Raw genomic sequence first — 27,559 nt, forward strand, 5'->3', positions numbered from 1 at the left:
TCAGAGAAGTGAGGGGAGGTAATCCCCTCCCTGAGCCACAGTTACCCGTTCTCTGCTCTGTCTAAAGTTAATGTCACGATTACCTCCCCTCACTCCCATGAGATTATCTGACGGTTTCACTGAACTACATTGTCGGAAATCCTCTGGAACGCATGGTGTAAGCATTTGGAACGCATCGCGCATGCGCAGTGCAAATGACACTACAGCGGAATAATATTCTGGTCTTCGGTAATATGGCCGCCGTCCCGGACATTTTCCTCTCACAGTTAGTTTTCCCTGTCAGGCTCTGCTGTTCCTTTGTAGAAGTTAGATGGAGCACCAATCACTGTGCGGTGGGCGTGGCCATGCCCGAGCGGGCGTGACCAAGTTCCGCCTAACATTCTAATTTGACAGTTATAATGTTACTTTGACTTGGAGCCGGAAATTATTTTGCTATAGAGAAAATGACCAGCATGGAGTTTACTTTCACATAATGACCCCGAAGCTACGAGAAGTGGGCTCTATAGAACGGCTAGTCCGCCATTTTATTGAGGTCCACCGCGTTCTATGTTTTCTGAAATATGAGTGAGTTTGTGTCCTTTGTTGACGCCATCTTATTGAGGATCAACGCCAGGGTATAATGAAAAATGGTGGCTCATGCATGCGCAGTACAATATACCAAGATAACATTCGTTATGCTGCCCCCTTGTGGATGGATTTGGTATGACTCTCCCTGTGTTACTATACACATAATATTACCGTCACTCTGCCCCCTTGTGGTTGGATCTGGTATGACTCCCCTGTGTTACTATACATATAATATTACCGTCACTCTGCTCCCTTGTGGTTGGATCTGGTATGACTCCCCCTGTGTTACTATACATATATTACCTTCACTCCGCCTCCTTGTGGTTGGATCTGGTATGACTCCCCGTGTTACTATACATATATTACCGTCACTCTGCCCCCTTGTGGTTGGATCTGGTATGACTCCCCTTTGTTACCAAACATATATTACCGTCACTCTGCCCCCTTGTGGTTGTATCTGGTATGACTCCCCCTGTGTTACTATACATATAATATTACCGTCACTCTGCCCCCTTGTGGTTGGATCTGGTATGACTCCCCTGTGTTACTATACATATATTACCGTCACTCTGCCCCCTTGTGGTTGGATCTGGTATGACTCCCCTGTGTTACTATACATATAGTATTACCGTCACTCTGCCCCCTTGTGGTTAGATCTGGTATGACTCCCCCTGTGTTACTATACATATATTACCATCATTCTGCCTCCTTGTGGTTGGATCTGGTATGACTCCCCTGTGTTACTATACATATAATATTACCGTCACTCTGCCCCCTTGTGGTTGGATCTGGTATGACTCCTGTGTTACTATACCTATAATATTACCGTCACTCTGCCCCCTTGTGGTTGGATCTGGTATGACTCCTGTGTTACTATACATATAATATTACCGTCACTCTGCCCCCTTGTGGTTGGATCTGGTATGACTCCCCTGTGTTACTATACATATAATATTACCGTCACTCTGCCCCCTTGTGGTTGGATCTGGTATGAATCCTCTGTTACTATACATATATTACCGTCACTCTGCCTCCTTGTGGTTGGATCTGGTATGACCCCCGTGTTACTATAGACATAATATTACCGTCACTCTGCCTCCTTGTGGTTGGATCTGGTATGACTCCCCCTGTGTTACTATACATATAATATTACCGTCACTCTGCCCCCTTGTGGTTGGATCTGGCATGACCCACCCCCCCCCGTGTTACTATACATATAATATTAACGTCACTCTGCCCCCTTGTGGTTGATCCTGGTATACTTCTCCTGTCTGTGTTACTATACATATAATATTACCGTCACTCGGCCCCCTTTTGTGGTTGTATCTGGTACGGCTACTCCTGTGTTACTATACATATATTACCGTCACTCTGCCTCCTTGTGGTTGATCCTGCTTTTATTCTCCTGTGTTCCTAAACACATATTACAGACACTGCCAGCTTGTGGTGGTATCTGGTACGACTCCTCCTTTGTTACTATACATATATTATAGACACTGCCACCTTGTGGTTGGATCTGGTATTACCCCTCCTTTGTTACTATACATATAATACCGACACTCTGTCGCCTTGTGGCTGATACTGGTTTTACTCCCCGTGTTACTATACATATATTATTGTTACTCTGCTGCCGCCTTGTGGTTGGATCTGGTATGACTCCCCCTGTGTTTCTATACACATTTTACCAATATTCTGCTTTCTACTTGTGATTAGATCTGGTATGACTCTCCCTATATTACTATACATATATTATTACCGTCAATCTGCTGCTGCCTTGTGTTTGGACCTGCTATGACTCTCCCTATGTTACTATACCTGATATTAATGACACTCTGCTGATAGCTTCTGGTTGAACCTGTATTGTGGGCAAATGTTTGAAAGGTATCACCGTTCCTTGAGACATTATAAAACAACCAATAAGAATGGGAGGGAATGGAGTCATGTAAATTTCCCACCATTGTTATTGTACATAGCAGAATTCCCCATCGAGTCTGCAGGGAGATGACTTTCCTATAATGATTGTTACTCTGTCCTTAAAGCTTTTATCTTAAAAAAAAAAAAAAAAATGGCTCCTGTTCCTTTAAAGCATGTTATATGTCATTTGGCCCCCTTTATCACCTGAAACACCTGACTGATCCTGCCTGGTTCTGCCCTCCCCCTGTAAACTGACCACAGTTTATCATGGCTGCTGAGCCCGGACACTGTGGTCAGTTTAGGTACTTCTGTTATCCGCAGCCCTGCTCTGTCCTCCTCTACCCCCTATCAGCTTGTGACAGTGCACGCCCCTCCCGATGTTGAAATTACATTTACATTTTCACACAATCCTCTGTTTAATAATGCAAGGAGCCCCCGTGTCTGTGCTTTACAAAAAAACACAGTTCTATACCTGATTTCAGAGCCCTGCTTTGCGCTCAGGTGACCAGCCACCTCTCTCCTCCCAAATTACATCAGTGGGGGATTCTCGAGCCCTTCCGGCTGTAGCTGTCAGATTGAGAGGGGGGAGGCTGGTCACGTGAGCGCTGAGGGGAAACCTGGTATAGAACATCGTTGTTGTAAAGCACACATACTGGGGCTCCTTACATTATTAACCACTCCACGCCCAGGCCAATCCTGACATTTATCTCCTACATGTAAAATTCCTATTTTTTTTTGCTAGACAATTACATAGAACCCCCAAACATTATATACATGTTTTTTAGCAAAGACCCTAGAGAATACAATGGCGCTTGTTGCAACTTTTTATCTTGCACGGTATTTGCGCAGCAATTTTTCGAACACGTTTTTTTCAGAAAAAAAAAAAACTCTCATGCTTAAAAAAAAAAAAAAAAAAAAAAAAACAGTAACGTTAGCCCAATTTTTTTTGCATAATGTGAAAGAGGAGGATACGCCGAGTAAATAGATACCCTATATGTCACACTTCAAAATTGCACACGCTCGTGGAATGGCGCCAAACTTTGGTATTTAAAAATCCCCATAGGCGACGCTTTCAATTTTTTTACTGGTTACATATTTTGGGTTACAGAGGAGGTCTAGGGCTAGAATTATTGCTCTTGCTCCAACGTTCGCGGGGATACCTCACAAGTGTGGTTTGAACACCGTTTTCATATGTGGGCGAGACTTACGTATGCGTTCGCTTCTGTGTGCGAGCTCACGGGGACAGGGGGGCTTTACATTTTTTTTTTTATTGTTAATTTAATTTTTTTAGTTTTACACTTAAAAAAAAAATTGATGACTTTTATTCCTATTACAAGGAATGTAAACATCCCTTGTAATAGGAATATGGCATGATCGGACATATTTACAGTGAGATATGGGGTCAATAAGACCCCATATCTCACCTCTAGGCTGGGAAGAATAAAAAAAAACCCAAAAAACGATCCTGGCTTCCTAGCTAGATCGGCGCCGTTAATTTGAATACCGAGGCCGGGCGTGACGTCATAACATCGTGCCCAGCCTCCGAACGATCATAGAGACTCCGGGGACGATCTAGTCCGCCGGAAATCTCTATGGTAACTTGCTGGGGCCGGCGGATCCTGTGACCGACTCACCGATGGAAACGGTGAGTGGGTAGAAACACCGGCGGGAGGCGTCCCCTCACGCCGCCCGTAAGAACGATCAAGCGGCGGAACAGCCAATATGATCATTCTTATGGTGCAGGGAATCGCCTGCTGAAAACGGCAATATCTGAATGATGTCTGTGGCCTCAAGCATCATTTAGATATAACCACTGAAAGTCCATGACGTCAATAGACGTAGTATAGGCGCCAAGTGGTTAAACACAGAGAATGCAAGGGAGCAACAAAGTGGCTTAACAACCACTTTAACTCAAATTGCCAATTCTTCTCCATTGATCCATCACACATGGTGTGTGTGTCAGAGGTTGGAGTGTCCATAGTGGAAGTTCATATCCCCCCCCCCCCCCCCCCCCACCAGACATTTGGTGTTCAGATTGATTCTGCACCACATCCCTAATAATCAATAAAATAGATGGAATGATGATCCTTGCCCTCACTTCAGCTTTGAAGTAAACTGATCGTGAAAGAAAGTATTCAAGCAGAAGATTCTGCTAGATTGTGAAGGATAAGGATGACAGCCTCCAGCACCAGTGATGGTTCCCTGATTTCTGTTCTGATGAGTTTATTGAAAACAGCATATCATTGGCTTATACATAACAATATGGATCACTGTGATCTGCCAATAGAGAAGTCCGATCATTGCACACAGGTCACCAGGACTCGTCTAGTGCCTGTAGGCTCCATGTTGTTATTAACCATTATCAGACATTACAGCAGATATGAGCCATCATTATATAGAATATTTATTGTTTACAGCACACAGATATAGTCTGTTTCCAGAACAGCTCCAGGTCCCAGGATCGGAGGGCAGCAGCAGTCATTCGAAAAATAAAATTTATTCCAAAACATTTTTTTGGCCTCAGAAGCGTTTCATTTGTCGTCTTTCTTGGCGCCTCTGGCGTTTCTCATTTTGTTCTTGTGGAGCAGTGGAGGATTCGTCTGTCGTAAACCAGGGGCCAAGAACATTGACCCAGAGCAGATACAGAGCCCGTCCAGGAGCCTGCAAGACAGAGGAGACAACATTCACATATCAGACGGAGGAATTTCTCCTCTGAGGAGATGAAATTAGATTTTTCATTTACCTGTGAAATTCTTTTCTTGGATTACAAAGCATCCTTATATTCATTACTATAGGGTTATGCTGCCACCATCTGGTAAATGGACACCGGCAAAGAACCCCCTCCCCCCACTGCACAGTTTTTGTAGAAAGCAATGAACCCCAAAAAGAAGGGCAGGATCTCTGGAGGGGTGGGATCTCTGGAGGGGCGGGATCTCTGGAGGGGCGGGATCTCTGGAGGGGCGGGATCTCTGTGTCCGGTTATGTACTTTGATAAAAGGAGTACCTTAAAGCCTATTTTATTTATCGCACATCGCAGGATATCCTTATATTAAAGTGGATGTAAACCCCATTCGTGAAATCTGAACGCATATTCTGTAGTGTTTACTTTCTCCAAAGCCCTAAGGCTCCGTTCACATCTAGGCACCCCGGATCACGGGACACCCTTGCGATTCCTGTCACGTCCAATGGCATCCCAATAGCTGTGCGATCTGGCCATGATTGTTGCCTGAGGACATTACCCCTAACCCCTAAGGGCGTCCCACATATTTGCAGTGATTTATGATTGTGGGCAAAATCGTGGCGATTCCACCCACAATCTGGGATGCCAAGATGTGCACGGAGCCCAAGTCCTGTGTCTTTCTGCTGCCCAGTTCCTTGGTTATCAGCAGGATAAATTCTGACAAGCTCTCCGACACAGGAGATAAAAGCAGCTGGAAATTTGTTTCAGGGAGGGAACAAATAAGCAGAAAGCTTGTCTATTCACAGCACAGCTCTGCATGTTTCTTCGTTCCTATGCCTCATGGGGGGGGGGGGGGGTGCCTTTCCTCCAATCAGCTCACACACAGTGTATGTCCAGACTCCCCTCCCACTGCTGAAACAGTAAGAAAGATTTGTAACATGATGTGCACCTTATAAAAAGTATAAAAAAAAAAGGGAAGACCGCAGATATACATGTAATACTTATATAGGGAGCTTTGTTTCATCTCTGTGTATTATCTGAGGCGGTGCACTTCACTGGGGATATACGGAGGGTTTCAATCCACTTTAATTACAAACAAGGATGTCCCAAAGCATTGGATATGAGGGGAGGGCAACAACCAACTAAACCAAACCGGTCAGAAATCACCCTAAGCAGACAGCAAATAAACGCAGACTAAAGGTGACGTCCTCAGCGGCTCTACAATCAGCTTAGCAAAGCATGAACAAAGCGTTTAACAAAACCCAAGTTACTGAAGCCAGATGTCAAACAGCCAGAGAAATACCCACACTAGACCATGAGCCAGAGAATAAGCTGACAGATTCAATGAGAAACGAAAGATATGGAAGATGCATCACCCTTTCCTGGGGCTTCCAAAAGCACAACCTAACACAAACCACATCCAGATTGTGGAAAGCCTTGTCCCCCATCACCTGCGGCTAAGGCGAGAAGACCGTACACAATGTCACAAAGAAACCACCTTAGATAAACCGGACAACCAAGGTCACAGAGCCACCTTGTCACCAGGAACAGATCTGTACAGGAAGAGCAGACAATTCCAGGACTCTGCAAGCCAAAGAAATGGTAACCAGAAAAAGTCAGAAGGACTAAAAATATCCTGCATGGGATCAAAAAAGTAAGACCTGCAATATAGAAAGTACCAGATTAAGGTCCCATGAAGTGCATTTGGCACATGGAGCCTCCGAAACCACCACTAAGCAATGCTATGTAGTGCGTAGGGCAGCCCAGTAGTACATGACCTTACAAAATACAAAAAAAAAAAAAAAACACAACCGTGAGAAAAACAAATCAAATACAACTACACTAAGATACAAAAAAATATATGACCATACAGAAAACACCCAGGGTGGGAAGGGAGATGGGGGGAGGTTATCAGCAGGAACTACTTCATGGCACTCCCCAGTAAGGATGGGCTTGGGCGTGTTCACAACCCCACATGCCTTGAGCCCGCCAGGAAGCTAACACGGCGTAGTGCTAATCACAGGCAGTGAGACATTTCCTAATCTGTGCAGCTGCAAAATTGGGAAAACGTCTCACTGCCTGTGATTAGCACTGCGCAGTGTCAGCTTCCTGGCAGGCTCAGGGCATGTGGGGTTACAAACACGCCCGAGCCTATCTTTAATCACCAGTAAACTTGCAAAATCACCAGGGAGGTCCAATCTTCACCCATCAGTAAGCTTTGCTATAAGCCTTCACAGACTCGACTCCAGAGTCAGGGATCACTGCCCTGGACTCATGTAGATCTCTACCGGTCAATCGAGCACAGGGTCTGGTTCCACAGGATCCAAAGCCAACTGGAAACTTTCCAGGAAATTCTTGTGTCACCTGCTGCAAGGTCTAGGTGCGATTTGAGAGGTGAAACTTACACAAAGAAATAAAGGGTCGATAATTTTTATCATGGGTGTATTTTATATGATAGAGACAGAATATCAACCAAAATCCAGAAAAAAACACAAATGTTATAAATGGAGTTGCAGCTCAGTGAGTAAAATAAGTATTTGATCCCCTACCAACCAACAATAATTCTGCCTCCACAGACTGGCTCCAGTAGGTGCTCATGTGGTACACAGATTAGTCCTTTCAAATGTAAGAAGGTGCTCCTAACGACAACTTGTTATGTGTATAAAAGACACCTGTCCACAGAATATTTTCCATTCAATCCTCACCATCATGGAGAAGACCAAAGAGCTGTGAGAGGACATCGGGGACAAGGCTGGAATGGGCTACAAGACCAATCAGCAAGAAGCTTGGTGAGAAGGAGACAACTGTTGAAGCGATCCTAGAGTGTAAGCTCTAATGAGCAGGGCCCTCTGATTCCCGATTTGTATTGAATTGTATTGTACCTCATGTTGTAAAGCACTGCTCAAACTGTTGGCGCTATATAAATCCTGTATAATAATAATTGTAGTCAGAGTCTTCAAGCAGGAAATGCGATACTGCTAAGAACCAAGGCCTGAGGTGTGCCTTGGCCTAACTGGTCAGTATGCCTGAAAAGAGGGCATACCCTGAATGTAAGAATAAGAACAAAATACTATGAGAATGTAAGAAAAACTGGGGAACGGGTGGGTGGGCACCCAGAAATCCCGACAACACTGGTCCTGACAGAGGAGGAGGTTTAAATAGCCCTCAGGCTCCTCCTACAAATACAGGCTGGCCTACGGCCAGCCTTTCAACTTGTGGTCAGAGTCTTCAAGCGGGAAATGCGATACTCCTAAGAACCAAGGCCTGAGGTGTGCCTTGGCCTAACTGGTCAGTATGCCTGAAAAGAAGGCAAAAAGACACAAAATTTAGGTGAAGAAGGGAAGGTAATGAACCATCACGGATAAAGGCGTGCTCCCGGACGGCAACAGTAGGTATCCAGCAAGTAACCGGAAAGTATTCGCTGTGGCAAAAGAACACACCGACTCCTGACTTGGTGATGAGAAGGAACCCCCTATCGAACCTGCGACACTACCCCGAACCCAACTGAACATCCCCTGAAAGATTGAATTGAGCCTGATGCCTGCAACACCCAGATCGAGAATGAACTGCTTGTGAAATGAGAGGATACGTGAGGGGAAAGGAACCAGGCCTGGCCCGAGGAACCCCTGCAAATGATGGCGAAATACCTCAATGAACACCAGTGAAATAGCGCAGAGACATACCCCCACCCCCCAAGAGGGTAAGTGGCAAAAAAAAAACAAACACTAGCAGGAGTGCAAAAGCTGGATACCTGATGGATGTGATGGAGTAAGCAGATAAGGCCCATGTACCATGGCAATAATATTGTCAAACATGGAAAAACCATGCCGGACACAGGACCCCGGTCCCACCGAATACGATCGAACAGCTGAGTCAGAATCCTGAACCAAGGAGGGCCAGACTACCTCCCGGGGGAATAGTCCCGTGGCATGATACAGACATACCCAAGCCCCCCTACTTGGAACAAGCTGGGGATCGGAAAAGACGACTGGACTGATGTCCCTAAGTAGAACTCCAGGCAATAAGTTAGACAAGATCAGAGCCAAGAGTTGAATCCAGAATCATTATGACATCTGCCCAACCTACCACCCAAGGACCGTCACGGGCACGTGGCTTAGCACACACCCTGAGAGAGACTATACATCCCTGGGCGGTAACCAGGGCCTCAACACAACAGGACGTCAACTGAAGAAAAATTGCGACTGCTTCTGACCCAAGGGTGATCCCAGTGGTGAAATGACATCAGCACCAATCAACTAGCCCCCAACAACAGCCGGGCTGAAAGAAGTGAGCGCAAGCATGGTTGATATCGGTATGGATGCCAAGACGGCCCAACCTGAAACAAACTAGAGAAATGACAGACAACCAGACATGAGAACAACAATACCCCCCTGCCTAACTAAGAATGAAACATGAGCAGAAAAGTCAAGACCACTGCTCGTAAAATGAACCTGACGACGGACCCCCCCCCCCCCCCCCCCCCCACATGTAAGCGGTAAGTGAGCCTGAGTAACCTGCAGCGCAGAGACAGGTAATTAACTGAAAAACTCAGGGCTAGTGTACCCACAGGCCGTGGTGGGTAGTCGTATAGATGTGGTGAATGAACATGCAACGTATGACGTATGGTATACGGGCGAAAAGATTGTGGACAACAATCAATTAACAAACGAAAACCTCAGCCCGTATGGATCTATAGACGTGACAGATCCTGACGTGTGAGCCCTAGCTACCTGACCCAGGCACAAAACATGACACAGACACGATGGGACATGACAATCAACAAAGATGAAAGACTACCAGAGTATGCCATGAGTTAACGCCCCTCTGAGAAACTCTGAGACTGAAATACTATGACAGACATGCTGGCAGCAACAAAAAGACAAACACAACACGCCATGATGAAAAACACCATGACAGAAAACGTTGAAACTTAATGCTGATGCAGAAATAAAGAGACAGAACCAGGGGCAGAAACGCAATGACAGCAACAACCAAGAGTGAAACGCTGAGGCATAAATGCAATGCCAGAAATCCTGGGGCAGAAATGCTATAACAGAAAAACTGAGACAGCGACGCAACAGCAGAATCCTGGCCAGAAATGCAATGCCCAAAAACACGCTGAGACTGAACGCTGAGACAGAAATGCAAAGACAGAAATCCTGAGGCAGAAACGCTATGACCAAAATGCTAAGACTGAATGCCGAGCCAGAACACTGAGACTGAACGCTGAGCCAGAAAAAGCTTGTGCAGAACACTATGACACTGGGGGTAGAGACGCAAAGACAGAAAAGCTTGGGCATAATGCTAGGACAGAAAAGCTGGGAAGCATGCTGGGGCGGCCCCCTGTGACAGAAATGCTGGGGCGGACTACTGTGACAGAAATGCTGGGGCGGACTACTGTGACAGAAATGCTGGGGCAGAACGCTATGACAGAAATCCAGGGGCAGAACGCTATGACAGAAATCCAGGGGCAGAGCGCTATGACAGAAATCCAGGGGCAGAGCGCTATGACAGAAATCCAGGGGCAGAGCGCTATGATAGGCATCCAGGGGCAGAAACGCTATGACAGACATGCTGGACAGAATGCTATGACAGACATGCTGGACAGAAAAACTGGACAGAACGCCGTGACGGAAATGCTGGACGGAACGCCGTGACGGAAATGCTGGACGGAACGCCGTGACGGAAATGCTGGACGGAACGCCGTGACGGAAATGCTGGACGGAACGCTATGACAGAAATGCTGAACAGAACGCCATGACGGAAAATGCTGACTGAAAACAAGTATAGATTTAATCTCTAAACACTTATACTCTGTGCGTCTAGTGTGATTATGGCGTTTATATTTCCTCTCCATACCCCTTTGGAAGGTTCCTCTCTTATGCCATGTAGTGCATGGAAACCATACCATCCAATACAGTAACATATGTAAGTATAGTAAAACCAAATATACTTAATAATAAGCTTAGATAGAACCCTCCATGGTTATCTTGCCATCCTGTTTTATTTTCTTTCTTTTGGGGGGGGGGGGGGGGCAGAGAGAGACTGAGCCCAGGAAGTAGGTGCAAGGAGGAGGATGAACACCCCGCCCCATGAGCGCCGGGCGGCTGCACACTGGCCACCCGGAGCTGAGGGGAGATCGTAAGGTGGAGGATGACCGCTCACCCCCCTCCCCCTGGTGGGAATACCGGGGGAGGGCTGCCTGCAGGAGAGCTGAGGGGAGAGTGTGGGTGGATGATGGAAGGACAGCCGTTCACCCCCCCCCTCTCACCCCCGGCGGGAATACAGAGAGATGCGGGCGGGCTGCCTGCAGGAGAGCCCAGGGGAGAGTGTGGGTGAAGGGCGGCCGATCACCCCCCTCCCCCCTCCCCCCGGCGGGAATACCGTGAGAAGCGGGCGGGCTGCCAGCATGAGAGCCGAGGGGAAGTGTGGATGAAGGACGGCCGATCCATCCCCCCTCCCCCCGGCGGGAAACCGAGAGAAGTGGGCGGGCTACAAGCAGGAGAGCTGAGGTGAAAGCGCAGGTGGAGGACGAAAAGACGGCCGATCACCCCCCTCCCCCGGCGGAAACACCGGGAGAAGCAGGGGGGCGGCCCCCCCAGATCTGCTGGCGGCGAAAGGCAGCTGACACCCCCCCCCACCGGGAACACCGGGAGAAAGCAGGCGGGCGCCCCTACGGCCAGCCATTCAACTTATTGGCAAATGGAAGAAATACAAAATAACCATCAATCATCCTTGGTCTGGAGCTCCATGCAAGAGTTCTCCACATGGGGGGAGGCTGATCATGAGAAAAGTGAGGGATCCGCCCAGAACTACACGGGAGGAGCTTGTGAAGGATCTCAAGGCAGTTGGGACCAGTCACCACACAAACCATTGGTGACACAATACTCCGTCATGGATTGAAATCCTACAGCACCCGCAAGGTCCTCCTCCTCAGCAAGACACATGTACAGGCCCATCTGAAGTCTGCCAACGAACATCTAAAATGATTCACAGAGAGATTGGGAGAAAGTTCTGTGGTCGGATGAAACCAAAATTCAGCTCTTTGGCATTAACTCGACTCGTCGTGTCTGGAGGAAGAAAAATGCTGACTATGACCCTAAGAACACCATCCCTACAGTCACACATGGAGGTGGAAACATGATGCTTTGGGGCTGTTTCTCTGATAAAGGTACAGGCCGACTTTGCTGCATTGTGGAGCCAATGAACAGGGCTATGTATTGTAAGATCTTGGATGAGAACCTTCTTCTTTTAGCCAGAACACTGAAGATGGGTCATGGATGGGTCCTCCAGCATGACAATGACCCAAAACTTACCGCCAAGGCAACAAAGGAGTGGTTCAAGAAGAACATTAAGGTCATGGAGTGGTCTAGCCAGTCTCCAGACCTTAATCCTATAGAAAATTTATGGAGGGAGCTGAAATTTCCAGTTGCCAAGTGACAGCCAAGAAACCAGGATTTAAGCAGGGTTCACATATGAGCTGAATGCGGCTCACAGCAGGTGTCCTGTGCTTCCTGATTCACCATTTCAGGTCTGAGTTCAGCCAGAATTTTGGGCTGAATTCGGACCTGAAACGGACCAAAAGACGCACCCACTGCATAGATATGTTAACCTCCAAAGAGAGCCGGTCAAAATCTCCTGCTATTGCGAATTGGATGTGGGGAACCCAGCCTGAGAGATCTGTACAGAAGATCAGGGGACACAGGAGCTCATTACATAGTGGGTTATATAGGCACCTCTGGTGATTGGACACTGGTTAACCCCAATTAAGGAGAATTCCTCCACTATATAACCCCTCCCATATGGGAGGCACCTCAGTTTTTTCGCCAGTGTCTATGGTGGTTGGTCACGTAAAACATGTGCTATGAAGAAAGCTCTGTGCGGGTCCCTGCGGGGGCCTAAGGACTACAACAAACCGAATCCATATCTCGGGCCGATATTTTGACTCCCAAGATGATATGGTACCCGGGCCTCGTCATCCGAAGAAACGAGGTTTGGCCTGTAAGTCCTCTCCTATTGGAAGACCAGACTTGGTGTACCATTTACATAGTGGCACGAAAGTTTCTGTCAGAGTCTTTTACAAGGTCCAGGTAGGAGGTTCTTCTGAGAAAGAACCCAAAAAAAACCTGAAGGTTGGCACAACTCTGCCCGCCGTGATGGGTGAAGGCTGGCATCTGTCTGTTTTCAGCAATTCCTGCGGCGAGGACAGGTAAGGGAAGTTAATCCTATATAAATTATATTATGGATTTCTTCATTGAGTAGTAGTATGTCTTACCTGGTTTCCACCACTAGAGGGAGTAAGAGCAGCCTGATGCATACTTACATGCCTTTCAGTACACACGCCCAGTGAAGCCTGGTTCTCCAGAGGTCTCACGTCTCCACTGCAATCCCTGCCACAATAAAGGTAATACAGGGGTCCCAAGCAGTCTGGGGGTCCCACGCAGCTCCAATGGGCGATTTCCTTCCCCCCCTGGATACCGGCGATCCTCGCGCACGCGCGCCGAGCACGCTCCCGGGCTAGAGGAGGAGGGGGGAGTGTGGTTGCGAGCTGTACTGCGCAAGCGCCAGGCGGCAGTTTTAAAAAGCCCAGAGCGTCAGGGGGCTGTAAGTGGAGACACTGGAGCTGTGGGCAGTAAGCATCCCAAGGGATTGGATCCAGGCAAACCTTAGACGCCTACTCAGCATAAGGTTGTGCAGTTTAAGCATATATATTTATTGTGAAACTTTAAGCACAGAATTGCACTTTGTACTAGTACCTCTGCTTGTAGCTTAGGACTATGTCTCCTCATAAGAGGGTCTCAGGGGGAGGTAACAAGGGCACTGGTAAGTCACCGCCTAGGTCTAGGGGTTCTAAAAATACCTGTAAGTTACCATCCCCCCCTGCAAGACTGGAGCCAGCCTCACAGGATGAGTCAGTGCCCCTGTCAGGTTTTGCAGCCTCTCCTAATGTCTCAGCCCCAGTATACGTCACGGAGGACTCCCTTAGGGCTACATTGGAGGGTTTTGAAGGGAGAATCATTAATTTTATTTCAGCTTCCCTGAAAGATAGCAGGAAAAGGGGTAGATCCCCTCCCTCTGCTGAGATTCCTCTTTCAGATGACACTTCTGACAATGAGGAGAGTTCCCTATCTTGGGACAGGGATCTTGAGCAGTCGGATGGATCAGAGGAAGAGGAGAGAGTCCCCTCCTCCCAGGCGCTCAGAAAACAGGTGCAGTATTATACTGAATTGATGCGTACCACATTCAGAATGCCTGCTGCTGAAGTCGCTATATCCTCTGTTTCCTCCCTGGGAGTCAGGAAAGTCCCACAGACTGCCTATTCCTTTCCAATTCATCCCTTAATGGATGAATTATTGTATAAGGATTGGGGACATCCCGATAAACTGTTTGCTCCTCCTAAAAGGTTTTCTATGCATTATCCTGTGGAGGAAAGTTTCACCAAGAAATGGGGGGTCCCATCTGTTGATGCGGCTGTTTCTTGCGTGAATAAAAACCTGACCTGTCCTTTGGATAATGCTCAGGTATTTAAAGATCCAACTGAAAAGAAGCTGGAAACATTATTAAAAGCCTCCTTTTCCATGACTGGCACTGTAGTGCAACCTACAGTCGCAGCCGTGGGGTTGTGTCAGTTCCTCAAGGAACAGGTTAAGCAGATGCTTGGCCTCCTTCCTAGGAAGTGGAGAATTATGTAGAAATACCTCAAATTCTGTGTTTCATGATTGATGCGATTTTGGATTCTGTCCAACAAGCATCTCGTTTGTCTCTCCTGTTGGTACACATGCGAAGGGCCTTATGGCTAAAGAATTGGGCGGCTGAGCTATCATGCAAGAAACATTTGATTGGGTTCCCGTTTAAAGGGGAACGTTTGTTTGGAGAAGAATTAGATAAATTCGTCCAAAAAATTTCAGTGGTTAAAATCTACTCTCCTTCCAGTCAAAAGGAGCAAACGTCCATCATTTAGGCGTTCTCTCTCTCCCGGAGCATCAAGCTCTAAGCAGTGGCGATGGCCTTCTCAACCCTCCTCTACAGGAAAGGCTCAAGGCCGGGCCCAGGGGCAGAAGAAATCCTGGGGGCGAAAGCCTGCCAAGCAAAGCCCAAAAGCTTCCTTGTGAAGGGGTGCCCCCGCTCTGCCGAGTGGGGGGAAGGCTCCTGCAGTTTGCGGAAGCCTGGCGGGAAGAGATCCAGGACAAGTGGGTGATCGCTTTGGTATCTCTGGGCTACAAGTTAGAGTTTCAGGAGATTCCACCTTCTCGCTTTCTAAGGTCAAGGATCCCCAGGGACCCAGTAAAGCAAAAACCGCTATTTCTGGCCTTAGATCACTTACTATCCCAGGGGGTGGATAGTAGAAGTGGACCCAAAAGAACAGGGTTCAGGGCTTTACTCGAATCTCTTCACCATTCCGAAGCCAAACGGAAGTGTCAGACCTATCCTGGATCTGAACCGTTTTTTACGCATCCGGTCCTTCTGAATGCAGTCAATTCGCACTGTGGTCTCCTCCCTGCAAGGGGGAGAGTTTATGGCATCAATAGACATCAAGGATGCATATCTCCATGTGCCAATTTTTCCCACACATCAAAAGTATCTAAGGTTCGCGGTAGAGCGGCGCCATTTTCAATTTTTGGCCTTGCCGTTCGGTCTCGCTACGGCCCCTCGAGTCTTCACAAAGATTCTGGACCCTCTCTTGGCAAACCTAAGAGCTCAGGGTATAGCCGTCATGGCTTATCTAGACGATTTGCTTCTCATGGAGAAGACAGTAGCGCTCCTGAACCACAGTGTTACCACAACGCTAGAACACCTGGAATGCCTAGGTTGGATTATAAACCTAGAAAAGTTGTCCCTACAGCCTGCTACCAGGTTGGAATACCTGGGTATGCTTATCGACACCGCTCAGTGCAAGGTGTTTCTTCCAAGGCCAAAAGCCTTGGCCATTGGGGATCTGGTGCGCCTAATTCTGGGCAAGAGATCTTCCCCCATTCAGTTGTGCATGAGACTGTTAGGGAAAATGGTCGCCTCCTTCGAGGCCGTTCCATTCGCCCAGTTCCACTCAAGGCCTCTGCAAAGATGCATCCTTGCGGCTTGGAACAGGAAGCCCCAGTCCTTGGATCTTCCTATGCGTCTATCCCCAGGGACACGCAAGAGTCTCGTCTGGTGGTTACAAACCGAGAATTTGCTGAAAGGCAAAACTTTTCTTCCTCTTCCATGGAAGAAGATTATCACAACAGATGCCAGCCTGACAGGCTGGAGAGCAGTGTTGGAGGAGACGTGCTCGCAGGGGAAATGGTCTGTGATCGAGAAGCTATTGCCCATAAATGTCTTGGAGATCCGGGCAGTTTATATGGCTCTCATAAACTGGTCTTACAGACTACGAGGTCTCCCTGTTCGGGTTCAGTCCGACAATGCCACAGCAGTGGCCTATATCAATCACCAGGGTGGTACCAGGAGTCTGGTTGCACAAAAAGAGGTGAATCGCATACTTGTCTGGGCAGAAAAGCATGTTCCATGCCTTTCTGCAGTCTTCATTCCAGGAGTGGAAAATTGGCAGGCGGATTTTCTGAGCCGCCAGCAGTTGTGCCCAGGAGAATGGGCTCTGCACCCCGACGTGTTTCGGAACATATGTCGCAGGTGGGGTACGCCAGACGTAGATCTGTTTGCGTCCAGGTTCAACAGAAAACTGGACAAATTCGTGTCAAGAACAACAGATGCACCTGCTCAGGGGTCAGATGCTCTGACAGTTCCCTGGGATCAGTACAATCTGATTTATGCCTTCCCCCCATGCCCACTTCTTTCGCGGTTCCTGGAAAGAGTCAAGAGGGAGACAAAGTCGGTTCTTTTGGTAGCCCCGGCTGGCCCAGGCGACTGTGGTACGCAGAGATCATGAAGTTGGCAGTAGGCAGGCCGTGGATCCTCCCTCTCCGGCCAGATCTGCTCTCACAGGGTCCAATCTACCTATACTGCTTTACACAGTCTGAATTTGACGGTTTGGCTGCTGAGACCCACATTCTGAGAGACCGTGGGCTTTCAGGGCCAGTCCTTTCTACTCTGGTCAATGCCAAAAAGCCGGCCTTCAGGCTTATTTACTACAAAATCTGGAGGGCATATGTTTCCTGGTGTGAACTCAGGGAATGGCATCCTAGAAAGTATGTCATTAGCAGGATCTTGGCCTTCCTCCAGTCAGGCCTAGAAATGAATTTGGCCATAAGCCCTATCAAGGTGCAGATTTCGACCTTGTCAGTGTTTTTTCAGAAGCCACTTGCATCGCATTCCCTGGTACGGGCTTTCATCCAGGGGGCTATGCGGATAAGGCCACCAGTCAAACCGCCGGTATGCCCATGGGATCTGAATTTGGTTCTCTCGGCTTTGCAGGGGCAACCTTTTGAACCTTTGCATCTGGCTTCGTTAGTTCTTTTGACTAAAAAATTGGTTTTCTTGGTAGCCATATCCACGGCTAGAAGAGTGTCAGAACTAGCAGCTCTCTCCAGCAAAGAGCCGTATCTAATTATTCATAAGGACCGGGTGGTCATGCGTCCCAACAGGTCCTTTTTGCCTAAGGTGGTTTCAGGATTCCATTTGAATCAAGATGTAATCCTACCATCCTTTTTTCCGGACCCACAGTCCGCAGAAGAAGAATCTTTGCACACTTTGGATGTGGTTAGGGCAATCAGTATCTATCTTCAAGCAACTGCTCAGATAAGGAAAACTGATTGCTTATTTATTTTGCCGGAAGGCCCTAGGAAGGGCCAGGCGGCATCAAAATCCACTCTCTCAAGGTGGATCAGACAGATTATTTCTCAGGCCTATAGTGTTAAAGGGAAAATCGCTTCTTTTCAGGTGAAAGCGCACTCTACTAGGGCTGTAAGTGCTTCTTGGGCAGTGGATCACCAGGCTTCCCTGGCTCAGATCTGTAAGGCTGCAACTTGGTCATCAGTCCACACATTCACCAGATTCTATCAGGTGGATGTCAGAGGGCAAGAGGATATCACCTTTGGGCGCAGTGTACTGCAGGCTGCAGTTTAGGTCCTCCGGTCCATGGCGGTCTATAATTATGATCCATGTCTCCCTCCCCTCAATCTGAGCATTGCTTTGGGACATCCCACTATGTAATGAAGCTCCTGTGTCCCGTGATGTATGATCAAGAAAATAGGATTTTTATATACAGCTTACCTGTAAAATCATTTTCTTGAGAGTACATCACGGGATACAGGGCTCCCGCCCCTCTTGGGTTTTACGTGGTTTCCTATTGCTTTGCTACAAAACTGAGGTGCCTCCCATATTGGAGGGGTTATATAGGGGAGGAATTCACCTTAATTGTGGTTAACCAGTGTCCAATCACCAGAGGTGCCTATATAACCCACTATGTAATGAGCTCCGTGTCCCGTGATGTACTCTCAAGAAAAGGATTTTACAGGTAAGCTGTATATAAAAATCATATTTTTACTCCTACAACTCTATTTATAACATTTGTATCATGTGTATTTTCTGGATTTTTGGTTGATTCTGGTCTCTATCATATAAAATACACCTATGATAATTATTGGTGGGAACTGGAGCCTCCTGTCCTTACTGCTGTTGAGGACAGAGGAGCAGCAGCGTATGGAGCCACTGAGAGCGCGACAAGCTCAGGAGCTGGGTAAGATGCGGGTCAGTCCTGCAGAGGTCTGCCAAGAACAGCCGCTCAGATCCCCATCTTATGCCACCCCCTCATGATAAAAATTATAGACCCTTCATTTGTTTTAAGTGGGCAAACTTACACAATCTGCAGGAGAACAACCCATTAGCTTCCCCTCTGTGAGGATGCTCTGTGTCCTGTGATGTACAATAAAGAAAACACTACATGAGAAACTGATGAAATACAAAGTCCTGTCCATCACATTCCACCTCTTCGAAAATACAGCCACTGATAAGTAGTCTCCATTTTACAAAGGACTACTCTACACAGCTAATGTCCCCTTGTCCTTACGATACAGTTATGGTTGTTGCAGGGTTAAGGTTTAGAATTGCCCTGATAACCCTCGGCTGGGAGACGAAAGGCCTCCCAGCCACAGAGGGAGCACTACAGCAGCTAAGCCTGTGCTATGTGCTTGGAGAATAATAGTCATGGTCACTAGAGATTCAAACTAACTTTTGAGACAAGCCTCACCCCTGGACATAAGTCACACCCACTAAGGTCCAACCATCTAATTGAAGCACCACCATTGGCTGCTGATGTGCTTTTATTAGAAATGGGTGTAGGGTAGGGAATGCAAGTGTTAAATGATTGTGACCCCCAGCAGCTTTGTAGTAATCAACAGACAGAGCCCATTCATTGAGCTACAGAGTGATGTTTAAAGGATAATTCCCCCTCTCGTTAAATAAAATTATAAAAGCACAACTTTATGCAGGTAAAAAAAAAAAAAAATGTGAATGTATTTTAATTGTATTTTAATTTTACTAGGTGCCTGTAAAGAATTGCAACCGTGATCATCAGAAAGTGGGTGCAGTCCCAGGCTCCTGCAGACTGTGTGTAGCTGTCTGCCCGTACCTTGTATGGGCAGCCAGTTACTGAATAGCAAGAATATTAAAATGAACTACCAAGCGCTCATCAGCACCTTGGCAATTCATTGAGAACTACAAGCCGTCAGCCACAATGACTGGGGGGGGGGGTTGGCTGCTACTTTAGTAATGTGTTACACCCTAAATATGGGTGTAACATCCAACATGTTTCTAAAAGTGAATTTATCCTCTACATCCCGGAAACAGAACCTAACAATAGCTCATCTATATTGGCTCAAAAAATGTTTTGTTTTTTTATTGTCCACTGAGGGACAAAAGACTTTTGAGAATTCATAGACTCTGAGGTTATACTGCCCCCTACAAGAGAACACACACGGACAACAAACAAAGCTGTTGGCCTGCACAGAAGAAGCCCACCTACAACCAGCTATCCTCAGTTTGTAGCTAAATAGTACCAAACACAAAAATATATCTAGAGAGACTGGTCTTGTTACCCTCAATGGACGCCATAGAGTACAAAAATCCTATTTTCTTTATCATGTATTGCGGGACACCAAAATTCTGAAAAATTTTAGACCGTCAGGATGGCCAGAAGCAGGTCACCACAAGGGTAGACAACATGGAGACAATAGGTTAACAAGCCCAAAAAAGGCAACAGGAACCGGGGATTGCCTTCAGCCCAAACAGTCACCTCAAGGATCTTACATCCAAACCTGACATCATATGAGGCCTGAACATCCACCTGAATAAACATACAGAAGACCATTGTGTCTCAGCAGAGTGATCTTCAGCTTTGCTCTTCTCTTCCCTTGAGAGACTTTTCTGCTATCTACAGCTTTTAGTAGATTAATTGCAGATAAATTAAATCCTGGAAGTTTCCCCAGACGGAAAATAGTGCTTGTAATTTCATGCCAGATAGAACAGATTGTAGACACCCCACACTGCTGGTAGACTCAAGTCTCCCCACTCAAAGAGCACAGTTTTTTTCCCCCAATGATCCCTCTGTGAATGACCTAGAGTCAATGACATCCCATCTGTGTTCCAGTTACAGGACTATTTAGGTAAGGCCAGTACTGTCGGGACTCCTTGCAGAGTATCGGAACCAGAGCAGGGACAGTTCATAGGATGCCATCTTTGCAGTCTCCACGTTATACATTCTTCTCAGTTTGTATGCCAGCTCAAGGAAGATTTCCTCTTACTTTTATCAAGTTTTTCTTGTAGAAGCTGCTTTGCCCACTGGGTATTGTGCACAGGAAATATATTTTCATATTTTTTTTTTCCTCATCTGCACCTGCTTTTTAAAGTTTACAGAGGCTGGGTATCATGTTTTATCTCCATGTTACTGATGGCAAGTTAAACTGTGTTCCTTTGATTTTTATTGTTAATCTAGGAAAATACTTTGCTATTCTTCTATGAGAGTATTAGCGCCATTTCTGTTCTTTTATGCCCAAAATAGCCAGACAATGTAATGCCTACAACTGCCATTTTGTAACGGTCACCATTTGCATGTGGGCTGGGCCTGGATCATGTACTGTGATATTCCAGAGCAATCATGCACCAGTTTGCTCCCGACTGTCACTTAATTACATTGTGCTGGTATGCCAATAGCTTCTCTGTATGCTTTGTCCTCATGTCAGTTGTCATGCGTGGGCACCCTGGTTAAGGTAACAGGCTGAAGAATTCTTGTATCAGAAGTGTCTGTTCTGCATTATCTTCAAGGGACAATGCTCACTGTGGAACTCCTGTTGAGGAAGCGGTAAGTGCCAGCTTCTGTTGGGCAACCTGGCCTTGACTCTTCAGAAGTTGCAGCAATTCAGGTGGATCCTGAACCTTTAGAATTGGTCGCTGGAAAACAACTCATTGTTTGGTGTATCACAGATTAATCCTGCACAAGGTTCCACAGGAGAAACCTCAGACTTTCTGGTCTGAGATTTGAACTTAGGATTTTAGGAGTGGCCCCTTTTGAACAAGAGGCCTTGGCCTGATGGTAGCCTCCTATAGACAGTTGCATTTGCCCAGTTCCTGTAAATTTAAATACTAAAACAGCTCTCAAAATAACATATAGTCCAAAGTAAAAACCATATAATATGTAATGTATATACAAGTCTTTTTTGTGCAGTATAGGAGGTGATCGTGGTTCGATCAGTTTTGAAGGGTGATAATGGTGATTATTCCAAGTGTTGTTACAATACCATCCACCAGAGTTCACAGGATTTCACCACGTGTAACACATCCCCTTAGGGGGGTTAAACTCACCAGACAAAGCTGATAAAAACGCCTTTAAGGAGGCATTCCCTCAATAGGTTAGCGTATTTCCATCATCATCCACTAGGGTCCAGCTGTCATATGTGCTCCATAAACATCCTTCAAGCCATAAGATTCAGTACTAAAGAAGCATCACCATGCTAGATCCCACACCACTTTCTGGGGTCTCTATTCTAGGGAGTTTTCATAATCAGTACCATCAAGCCCACGCAAGAAAACATGCACGTCTCTCTTAGGCCCCTTTCACACTGGGGCGGTTTTCAGGCGTTACAGCGCTAAAAATAGCGCCTGTGTAGCGCCTGAAAAAACCGGCCCCTTTCACTCCAGTGTGAAAGCCAGAGGGCTTTCACACTGGAGCGGTGCGCTGGCAGGACAGTGAAAAAAGTCCTGCTAGCCGCATATTTGGAGCGGTGAATTCACCGCTCCTACCCATTGAAATCAATGGGACAGCGCGGCAATACCGCCGGCAAAGCGCCGCTGCAGCGGCGCTTTGCGGGCGGTTTTAACCCTTTTTCGGCCGCTAGCGGGGGTTAAAACCACCCCGCTAGTGCCCGCAGACCGCCGCTAAAACGACGCTAAAAATAGCGGCGCTTTACCGCCGACACCCGCACCGCCCCAGTGTGAAAGGGGCCTTACAGCTACAGCTACTGCACCCCCTCGTTCTGCCTCCACCTTGTTTCAGCAGTAAGCATCAGATAAGAGGACAGAACTCCTCTGCGAAACCTGTGCTTCTCCTTGCAGCCCCATGAGTTTTGTCTCCTCCCTCTCGTCTCAGCAGTCAGTCTCCAGGATCTTCTATCTGAAGGACACAGTCACTGCATGTAACCGCATAGCTGTTGAAGCCCAGGTTTTAAGAGGCAGGGGAATCTCTGAATTTGTGTTTGCTATAATGTTAGTAAGGTCTATAATTGGACAAAGAAAGCATACCCCACTCAATGGAGTCTCAGGGATTTCACCCTAGGAGTTTCCTTGTGGGACAAATCCTTTTTGCTGCAGAGGAGGCTTCTGTTCAACCTTTTTTGTGCCAAATATCATTCGTCTTCTACTTTTGGGATTTAGACCTTTGTACAGGTATTCTCCCATGTAGCTTCCCCTGTTAAATACGCTAAGATTCAGTGAGATCTGAAACTGGTTACCCATTAGACTTTCCTCTCTCTACTCAAAGTAACGCTCAAAGTTGCATTTTTTGTAGTCTTGGAGTCGAGTGTCTGAACTAGCAGCCCAATTATGCAAGTTTCCCTATCTTAAGCACCGGGCAGTGTTGAGGCCTAAGGCTTCCCTCTTGGCAAAGGTATTTTGTATCTTTCACTTCAACCAGGATGTGGTTCTTTCATTAATCTGTGCGGTTCCAGTTCACTAAAGGTAACATTCCCCTCACCGTCTGCATGTGGTTCAGGCTGTGTGAGTCTGTCCGAGTCTTCCTCAGCCAAAGCTTCTTCTGTATGGGTGCTCCAGCTTCTCTATCCACCACCTTTAGGGGGACTCAAGTTGGCCTTCCTTCAAACATGTGTTTCTTTCCCTAATAGACTCACTCCTCTAGATTTGCACTAGTGCTTCTTGCTTTTTTCCACATCATGCATCTTTTACTGTTTGCAAGGTTGCCTTCTGGTCTTTTTACGTTACTAAAGTGGATGTAAAACCGATTCATCAAATATGAGCTGGGCACATATATCTGTAGTGTTTTCTTATCTCTCTTCAAAGCACTACGTCTCCTGGCTTTCTCCTGCTCTGTTCTTCTGTCATGAGCATGATAACTTCTGACAGGAGATAAAATCTGGCTGAAATTTGTGTCTTGCAGAGGTTGCTATAAATAGATTAGCAGACAGCTAAACTATTCACAGAACAGCTCAGAGTCTCCGCCTATGTGGAGAGGGAGTGTGTGCCTTTCCTCCAATCAGCTGTCTTGGCTGTGTGCTCAGACTTCACACTCAGTGCTGAACAGGAAGAGAAAATCTCCTAACAAAGATGAAGACAGCAGATATACATGTAAAACTTATGTAGGAGGATTTGTTTCATCCCCATGTATCATCTCAAGACTGTTCACTTCACTGGGTATAGGAGAGGGTTTACATTTTATCAGGTGGATATTCAGGCCTCATCTGATGTCAGCCTTGGGTGGTAGAACCCTTAGGCAGCTCTTCAAGCATTTCTATTTTTTGTTGTATTTGTTGGACTGTTTTTGGATGTCTTGGCAGGCTAAGATTTCTTAGAACTCCGGTGTCCCTCAATGAACAAGAAAATAGGATTCTTGTACTTACTGTAAAATCTTTCTCTTGAGGTTCAATGAGGAACACGGATCCCTCCCCTCTGTTCATTCCATGTTCTTGGTACTTCTTTCCTCCAAAACTGAGGCATGCTGTTTGTGGGTGGGATTATCCTGTGCTTGCCAACATTTGCCATTTCTCCTGTAAGGGGCAGTATAACCTGACAGTTTAACAATTTTAAGAATTCCTACGTCCCTCAACTCCAAGAAAAACATTTTGCAGAAAGTACAAGAATCCTATTTTTTAGTAGGGGAAGGCTAGAATCCCTGTCAGATTTGTATTTCTCTCTCTCAGATTTTTTTCTAGTTCCCTGTTTTGCTGACAACAAATTTACTCAAAAGAAAGAGAGGAAAAATATGAAACATGGACACAGATTTCTCTAATAGAGCTCCAGATATCAGCAATTACCCGGAACGGGAACCCTATCCAGGTAAAATACCCCATTCAAAACGTTGAAAACAGGGCGATAGATTCCATCTGACCATTAATATTAGGGGGAGCTATAGCGCCACCTGCAGACATGACCCATAGGCTCCCATTGCCATAGCTGTTGTCTGTACTCCCTCCTCTCTCCTGCAGAAGCCACACACTGACAAAGGGGACCCTGAGTTATGGGATCGCGTGACTAGATCAGAGCGGATTACAAATAGGTAAGTAAACAAATCTATTTTATCAAAGTTACAGACAAGGTGCAAACAATACTCACCAGTAGCCAGAAGTACCAGACGTAGAGAGAGAAACAGCTCAGAACCTGCACAATGGCCGTCAGCAGCACCACATCCTTCAGGTGTCTGAAATAAGTATATAAGTAATAAGTATATTGAACCAATAAAGCACCATTTTGCTTTAAAAGTCCCTGACCCTTTCAGATGTGAACGTGTCCCATAGGAAATCATGTAAATGAACTGTAGTGCATTTCTGCAAAAAGCACCAATAAACACATAGATGTAAACCAGGTCTAAGACATTTAGTAACATAATGAGGTTAATAAAACTAAAATTAGCCCTTTATAGTACAAAAAAAGCAGATAATCACTACTGCAAGGAGTTCACTTTTTTACTGTAGAACAGTGAAAGTAATATTCACAGCAGCGATTATTTGCTCTTCTTGTACTATAAAGGGCTCATTTTTTTTTTTTTAACCCCATTATGTTACTGGTCGATTAATCGATTATGAAAATAATAATCGATTAATTTCATAATCGATTAGTTGTCGATTCATCGATTACTTGTTTCTGCCCTACAATTTTGCGTATTTTCTTCTAATGGCAGGTTATGCAACCCATGTAGTTACAGAGAGGAGCTGTGTCAGTCGGTGAATATAATGCCGCGTACACACGATCAAACAATCCGGTGGAAAAGTCCTGCAAACTCAAGTCCGCCAAACAATCCCCCCCGTGTGTAGCCTCCGGCATACTTTTTTGACCCGAAAGTACGGCGGACTTAGAATGCCGTGTTGCACACCAATCTATCCGTCGGACTCGCATTTCGGCGAACAATCCGGCCGTGTGTGTGCCAGTCCGCCATAATTTTGAAATGAGCAGACTTTTCCCGCCCGGAGAAAAGTCCGCTAATTTCGAGCGGGTCTCCAGGTAGGCGGGGCCTGCGAAGGAGACGTCGCTGGCCCCGCCGCCTGGTATGGACTTAAAGGGGAACCCCAACGCCGAAAAAAATCGGCGTGGGGGTCCCACCCAAGTCCACAACAGACCCTTGTCCGAGCACGCTACCCGACCGGCCAGGAAAGGGGGGCGAGCGAGCGCCCCCCCTCCTGAGCCGTACCAGGCCGCGTGCCCTCAACATGGGGGGTGCCTTGGGGAAGGGGGGGCCGCGCGGCCCCCCCCCACCCCAAAGCACCTTGTCCCCATGTTGATGAGGACAAGGGCCTCTTCCCGACAACCCTGGCCGTTGGTTGTCGGGGTCTGCGGTCGGGGGGGCTTATCAGAATCCGGGAGCCCCCTTTAATAAGGGGGCCCCCGGATACCGGCCCCCCACCCTATGTGAATGAGTATGGGGTACAATGTACCCCTACCCATTCACCTGTAAAATAAAAGTACAAAAAAAAACACAACACGAGATAAAATACTTTATTGCACAGCTCCGGGGGTCTTCCGTCTTCGGGGGTCTTCTCGCCGGACTCCTCCGCTATCTTCTTGTAGCTCTTTTGCTAGCGGAGGAGTCCGGCTTTCTTCCTCGCCGCCGGCCTCTTCTTCCGACTTCGGGGGTCTTGTCCCCCTCTTCGGTTCTTCTGCCGGGCCACCGCGCCTTCTTATAGCTCTTTTACAGGCGGTGGCCCGGTCTTCTGTCGCCGCCGTCATCGCCACCGCCTTCCGTTCTTCTTCTTCTTCTTCTCCAGGAGATGTTGCCTCGACGATCCGCAATGCCAGGGAAGCGCTGCGCTGCCACTTATATAGGGACAAGGGGCGGTGTCACATGGCTTTATGTCACATGGGGACTGTGACATCGTAAGGGGGTGGGGTCACCATGTGACACCAACCTATGTGACATAAAGCCATGTGACACCGCCCCTTGTCCCTATATAACTGGCCGCGCAGCGTGTCGCTGGCATTGCGGCCGGAGAGATCGTCGAGTCAACATCTCCTGGAGGAGGGAGGAGGAGGAGGAGGAGGAGGAGGAGAAGGAGAAGGAGAAGGAGAAGGAGAAGGAGAAGGAGGAGGAGGAGAAGGAGAAGGAGGAGGAGAAGGAGAAGGAGAAGTAGGAGAAGAAGAACAACAACAACAACAACAACGGAAGGCGGCGGCGACAGAAAACCGGGCCACCGCCTGTAAAAGAGCTATAAGAAGGGGCGGTGGCCCGGCAGAAGAACCGAAGAGGGGGACAAGACCCCCGAAGTCGGAAGAAGAGGCCGGCGGCGAGGAAGAAAGCCGGACTCCTCCGCTAGCAAAAGAGCTACAAGAAGATAGCGGAGGAGTCCGCCGAGAAGACCCCCGAAGACGGAAGACCCCCGGAGCTGTGCAATAAAGTATTTTATCTCGTGTGTTGCGTTTTTTTTTTGTACTTTTATTTTACAGGTGAATGGGTAGGGGTACATTGTACCCCATACTCATTCACATAGGGTGGGAGGCCGGTATCCGGGGGCCCCCTTATTAAAGGGGGCTCCCGGATTCCGATAAGCCCCCCGCCCGCAGACCCCGACAACCAACGGCCAGGGAAGAGGCCCTTTTCCTCATCAACATGGGGACAAGGTGCTTTGGGGTGGGGGGGCCGCGCGGTCCCCCCTTCCCCAAGGCACCCCCCATGTTGAGGGCACGCGGCCTGGTACGGCTCAGGAGGGGGGGGGCGCTCGCTCACCCCCCTTTCCTGGCCGGCCGGGTAGCGTGCTCGGACAAGGGTCTGTTGTGGACTTGGGGGGGACCCCCACG

General features: G+C 47.4%; 1 protein-coding gene across 2 annotated transcripts in view; it reads right to left on the reverse strand.

Annotated features, from left to right (window-relative positions):
• Positions 1-4,687: 4,687 nt before the first annotated feature.
• Positions 4,688-27,559, reverse strand: part of TMEM208 (transmembrane protein 208) — a 31,606-nt gene continuing 8,734 nt past the window's right edge. The window contains exons 5-7 of one of the 2 annotated variants that reach the window (XM_077484828.1): positions 24,887-24,971; positions 18,910-18,964; positions 4,688-5,142 (exon numbers count right to left, since the gene is read on the reverse strand). In XM_077484828.1, coding sequence (XP_077340954.1) covers positions 5,048-5,142; positions 18,910-18,964; positions 24,887-24,971 — 235 coding nt within the window. In that variant the 3' untranslated portion in view covers positions 4,688-5,047. The remainder of the gene's footprint in view (positions 5,143-18,909; positions 18,965-24,886; positions 24,972-27,559) is intronic. The other variant, XM_077484829.1, reaches the window with a different exon arrangement.

This window comes from Lithobates pipiens, unplaced genomic scaffold (assembly GCF_037356315.1).
Source record: "Lithobates pipiens isolate NorthernLeopardFrog02 unplaced genomic scaffold, aLitPip1_a1.2 Scaffold_164, whole genome shotgun sequence".
NCBI lineage: Eukaryota > Metazoa > Chordata > Amphibia > Anura > Ranidae > Lithobates > Lithobates pipiens.